The following is a 6,000-nucleotide window of genomic DNA, read 5'->3' as shown; positions in this document are numbered from 1 at the left end:
GATGCTTGAATCCATGGATTAAAAAATCCAGGGATGTGGAGGACTGACTGTCTGTGTCTGTGTCTGTGTGCGTGTGTATACTATCAGACTACTTATTGAGCATGTGTGAGGATGCTCTTCCACTGCTCCTGCCCCCCCCCCTCCACTCTTCACATATGAGAATGTGATGAGCCATGCTGGATCAGACCTTTTAAGTTCTATCAGAATTCTGTTCTTTGGCCAACCAGATGCCTATGGAAAGCCCACAGCATAACATGAAGATCCACCAGGATTCTATCCTCAGCCTCCTTTTATTCACTCTAAACCAGTGGTTCCTAGACTTTAGTCCTCCATTTTCTTTGGCGTTCAGGTCACAGTAGCACCAGCCAACTTGGTTGACAATCAAGAATTATTAGAGCTGAAGTTCAAATCATCTGGAGGATCAAAGGTTGGGAACCACTGTTCTAGATGCTCTGCCTGAGTGTTACCTTGAGTAAGCAAATAGCTTTCAGTTTGCCCTAAATGCTAATGACATCTGGGCCCAAAACAGACAGGTAAATGTGGTTTCCTGCTGCATTCGGGGCATAGTGGTTAGATTATTTACCTCCAAAATGCAGCAGGAAACCGTGCCGATGCCTCTTTACATATCTAGCACATTTCGTTAAAAAGCTATTTGTGGCCATGCCCTAATCTGTCTTTTGTTATTTGTTCCTTATAGTATTGCTATGCATTTTTCTCCACTCTTGTCCACCAACGTGGTCACCATCTGCTGAACAAAGTTTCCTGTTCTCTTAGATTGCTGTGCCCATTCTCTGTTGATGCTACGTGGAATTTCCTTGAAGAGTGTATATGTCACTCTCCTCCTTTCACATATCACATACCTTACCTTATCTCTTTATTCCTGATTTCCAGCTACAGTAAAGTTTTAAGCATGTGCTATCTTCAATTCCTACTCTAGCTTCTATCTCCCCTTCCCCTGGTGTAGTCTCCATTGTTTCTTTTCAATTGGCAAGTCCTACTTTTTGGCTTTTTGGGTTTTTTTAGCTATTTATTATACTTCCAAATAAGACATTTTAAATTACATTAATGAAAATATCCATTGATGGTTTGTGGATTGAGAAGTAGGGTGTTTCACCCCCACTCATTTCCACTCATGCTGTGAATGACTACTGTGAAAGACTCAGCATGGCTTTGGAAATGCACATTGCATAGATACAAAATCTTTAGTCTGCCTTCAGATTGCATGTGGACCTCACGAGGTCTCCCTTGTGGCCTGTGAGTGCTGTAGCTGATCCCGATTCTCCTCCTTGCACATCTTCTGTTCTACATTTTCACCTTTGGCCACTAAAATGGCTGCTTTTGCTGTTATAATCTGTCAAACTCTGTGGTTAGTTTTTGAAAGTAGTTTGTTACATCACTTACTGCAAAACTCAAACACATTATTTGTTGCCATAAACATGATGAATCTTACTATATTGCTTATTGCATTGATTGCTACTTTTTGAAAATAACTTAAGGTAAACTTTTACTGTCATGTGTCTGGCTGTATGAACATATATGGGTCTTGTTGGCTGCCATCTGTCCTTGTTGGGCCCCAGGTGGCCTAGAGAGCTCAGGAGGAAGGCAAGTTCCCTAGGAGGAGAGAGGGGAATATGGTGGAGTTCAGCTTAGTGCAGCTTTACATTTTGTCATTATTGTGATGGAAACCCTAAAGTATGGAATGCTGTAATTTTGTTTTGTGTTTGCAGCTCTAAGTCTACTATAAGGCATGGTTTGTTTCTCAAGAATTATATACTTGAGAATCAACCCTGTCTCTCTTTTCCTGCATGGAGAATTCGCCTTCATCCTGATACAGCCATTTAGTGGGTCTAGAAGGGCAGATGGCAGCCAGCAAGCATTCAAATTTATTCCTACAGCCAGGCACACAAGAATGAAGACAACTTTATGTTACTTTAAATTCTCAATAATTATATTCTCTAGAAAGATACCATAGAGTACAAGCTGCTAGTTTGCTGTTCATTTTGTGGGGTGGGGAGGGGGGCAGGGAGTTTCCACAGTATATTAAATAAAGACAAAAACAAAACAGGATCACAGGGAAGATTTTTCATCAGGATCACAGCTTGAGTGGTCATGGTTAAACCTCTCTTCTCTGTGTTCTTATTTTCTGCCTTGTGTACATTATTTCATAAAAACCATCATTTCTGACATGCTTTCAAAGAATGTATTTAACATTATGTGTAGCTTGTACTCGAATTAAGCTTTCAATTTAGTTCCCCACTACATAATAAATAAAGTAATATTCACAGTTAAATCCATTCCTTTCTCTTTGTTGTGAAAGCTGTATGTAAGATACTTTTTTCACAGCACCTTCACTATATTCAATTAGTCTCATGCATAGTTTTCTCTCCTAGACCTTGAAAAGAAGAAAAGTCTTACCTCCGCTTCCTTTTACAAAGGAGCAAGCCTATTACCAAAGTAGTAACCAATGTCACCAACAGGACCAGTGGAACAATGATTGCAATGCTTCCTGCAATATACCAAAGCAGCTTTGATTAACTGCAATACTAGGAAGTGACAAGGTAACTTTGAGATATGTCTTGGCAATTGTGCTGGCATGTAACACTTGTTGTACTGTATATTCAGTTTTAACAACCAGATGTGTCTTACATAGACAGACAAGCCAGGATCCTTACATAGACAGATAGGCCATTAGCTCCACTAATGAAATGGTGTCCAAACTGGGAAGGAGATACACTCCCTGTTGTAGCTTCCTTTGAATCTTCAAATATTGCTCCAGATAGCTGGGGAATCTCCTCAAGGTGTGTGTGTGTGTGAGGGGGTGTGTGTCACAAAATAATGTAGTGGGTATGGGAGCCCTAAAACATTATGTCTGTCTGGTACATTGCAAGATATGGCCTGAGTTATATCTCCGCTTTTTGACAAAAATGGCTCTAGACACCTAGGAATAAAACTGCTCAAATAAAAACAAGAATACAGTTACAGATAAAAAACACATTTAAAACACGTCTGTGCAAGGAAATAACAGCAGCCAAACAAATGAACCCCTTGAAAAGCAATACAATTTAAAGCACTCTGATGAAATAAAAAAATGGGGGAGGGGTTGCCTGAAGATAGAAGGAGAGCAGAGAAGCTAGCTCCCCCCCCAGACCTTTCTCTACACAAACAAAAGCCTAGAACATTTAGTCTGAAGATCTTTCCTAGGGTTTGATGTGGTATAGTGGTTACAGGGTTGGACTGAATATCAAGGAAGCTAGGCTTAGTTTCTGCCCTGTCAACAGTTTCACAAGGTTAATTTGAACAATTCCAACATTCTTCATAGGTTTGTTGTTGGGATTAAATGGAGAGGAGGAGGAATATTGCGTAAACTGTGTTAGATTCATTGGAGGAGAAGAAAAAGGAGGGATATAAATAAAAACTCTCAAGTATGGGAAGGGGGGTCACTGCCACTAGCATTGCCTTTCCTATAATTATCTCGCTTGCTGTCATTAGTACCTTCAGCAGAATATGTTTTCTGATTTTCTCCATCAAGTTTGTGGAGCTCAAGTAAGTGAGATTCTGAGGACAATGAACTGGCAACAATGGGCTGCCTATTTATCATTCTTGTCGTCCCTTTCCCCTTCAATTTCCCTTGTTGCTTTCCCATTTTTTCACTGAAGAAGTGTTCACTTGCATGCAGGAACTGGAAAGAGGCCTCCAAAATTATTGAAATACACATTATACATTAAATATTACCAAAAATGCTGTTCCTCTTTTAAAAAAAACACAAAAAACTTACTTGTGCTGATATTGTCTGATTTGCTGCTTTTAGGAGCGGGACGTTCACACTGTGTACCTGACCAGTTGGTGGAGCATCTAAAATAATCCAATGAAGATAAGAAGATTAACTCATCCTCCCAAACCATTTGTCAAATCAATTAGTTACAACCACATGAATGAAAAGGAAGCTGTGTGTTCCAGAGTGAATAGGATTTGCCGCTGTTATAGGATAATGATATTCTGAGTATTAATGTTTCATAATGATGTAATTACATATGTGTTTATTACTTTTTTACTTATTTTAAATAACTATTTTTCTTTAAACAGTAATTCAAGAAGGACAGTCAACTTTAGATATGATAAAATTAAAACAAAGCTGAATAAACTACAGAAAGAGGTTCTCAATATCAGGGACTAGTACCATTAACCATTCACGAACCCGGAAGAATCAATAGTAATCATTCAGCTATTTGCACATTATATCTGCAATTCCTTTCATATTAGTGTGATTTTCAAAAGCATTTACAAAAATATACTGATTTAAAAGGATTGGATTTTGATTAATGCCAAAATCTGAGTACTGGCCACTCATCCAATAGTCACAGAATATAATCTGATTATATTACCAGTCATAAGTGTTCCTGTGCAATAATTCTGTTCTTGTAAATAGACCAGAAGTAAAAATAAAAGCTTTATTTAATGAAAAAAAATATACTGTGGAAAACATTTTCTCATTATGTCATTCAGATTAGCTGATAAGGACCGTTTTAGTTCATTGCTCATCATTTTAAAACCTTGAGTTAATAAATAAAATTTCCAATACATTGGGAATCATATTTTTAAAATCTTAGTTTTTAATGCGTGAGTTTATTTTAAAAATGCACACATTAGCACCTTGTCAGAAAAGGCACAAGCTTGCATGCGTGCCGAAGTTAATTCTCATTCTAAAATGAAGCCTACAGAGACACATACACACAGCATCATGCAAAAACAAATGTAAACTTTTCTCTAAAACATTTATGAATTTCCTTCTAAAACTTGTTTACTTCAAAGTCCAAGGAATCAAAAACATGTCTACTGCCTAATTAGTCATACAATAGTGCCCATGTATTAATATTTATGAAACACAGCAATTCTGTGCCATTAATTTTGTTCTTCAAAATTATTATATACTTTCATTGCATATGCTTCCCACTTAAGATCATCCAGAGTGTGAAAGCAGAGGAGGCTCAAGCATGAACCCAGAAAACCTAGCTGAAATAACCTAATTAAAAATATTTCCCATGTTTCCCCAAGGTTTCCTTTTTTCCTGCTTCTTTGGTATTATGACTCTTTCCATTTAATTTAGCGTTGAAAGTTTTATTTTATAACCCCGAATCATTTCCACTAATAGTAGTGAGTATAGGCAAAACTGAAGCCAAAACAGAGCTATACAAAACCAGCTGTTTCCTAGTAGAAGAAGCTAGAAGATAAAATTGTGTCACCTTAAATCTAATTTCCATAAATTTAATGTTATTGATAGAATCTGAAAGCAGCAAAGCCACTAAAACCAGTATAAATATCCCTGTACTGTAGTACAGTATATTTCAAATACGTTGATAGACAAAGCCAGATTTTTTGGAAGCCACTTGTGAGTATTTCCCCTTTAAGAAGGCTGATGGTAGAGCATTAAAGTGAGCCAAAGTGAATGCTCCACTGTATGTAGGGAACTCTAGAGCAGTAATTCTCAGACTTTGGTGCTCCTGATGTTTTGGACTTTGGCTCCCATTGTTGGTCAAACTGGGAGTTTGGGCAACACGTATAGAGAAAAATGGCAGGGAAAAAAATAAATGGTAGTAACATTGTACTGTAGCGTCCACTTATGCATTTCATACTTCCATTTAACAAATGAAAATAGTAGGAAGGCTGAATTAACACAGAAAAATATGACACTCCAATTACTCTTACTTTTTTATAGTTTACTCATTATATACAAATCATGTCAAAATATAGATATCTTGCTCTCCGAATCTCTATATTCTAGCTTTTAAATGGAAATGCATGTTACATACAAAAACTGAATTTCATTATATGGATCCATTTGGTGTAGTAATAGATTTTGTTCAGAAACTAATCAAAATTTCAAAAGATTTCCTTAAAAACATTTCTCCTCTTACATCAGCTCTTTGAAATTGTAGCATGTGAACAAGAACATCTTGATTTTTTTCCCTAGTAAAATAACTGCTAGAAGTTGTTGGAATCATG

At 37.1% G+C, this 6,000-nt stretch overlaps 1 protein-coding gene across 6 annotated transcripts in view; it reads right to left on the bottom strand.

The window, feature by feature from the left end:
- LRP1B (LDL receptor related protein 1B) overlaps positions 1 to 6,000 on the bottom strand; it is a 1,051,820-nt gene that overhangs the window by 10,966 nt on the left and 1,034,854 nt on the right. For all 6 annotated transcript variants that reach the window (XM_042437575.1, XM_042437584.1, XM_042437621.1 and 3 more), the window contains 2 exons: positions 3,776 to 3,852; positions 2,416 to 2,506 (listed from right to left, as the gene is read on the bottom strand). In XM_042437575.1, the coding sequence (XP_042293509.1) occupies positions 2,416 to 2,506; positions 3,776 to 3,852 (168 nt within the window). The remainder of the gene's footprint in view (positions 1 to 2,415; positions 2,507 to 3,775; positions 3,853 to 6,000) is intronic.

Source organism: Sceloporus undulatus, chromosome 1 (assembly GCF_019175285.1).
Source record: "Sceloporus undulatus isolate JIND9_A2432 ecotype Alabama chromosome 1, SceUnd_v1.1, whole genome shotgun sequence".
NCBI classification, from domain to species: domain Eukaryota; kingdom Metazoa; phylum Chordata; class Lepidosauria; order Squamata; family Phrynosomatidae; genus Sceloporus; species Sceloporus undulatus.
Note: the sequence above shows the minus strand (reverse complement) of the source record. Positions and strands in the feature narration are given on the sequence as shown.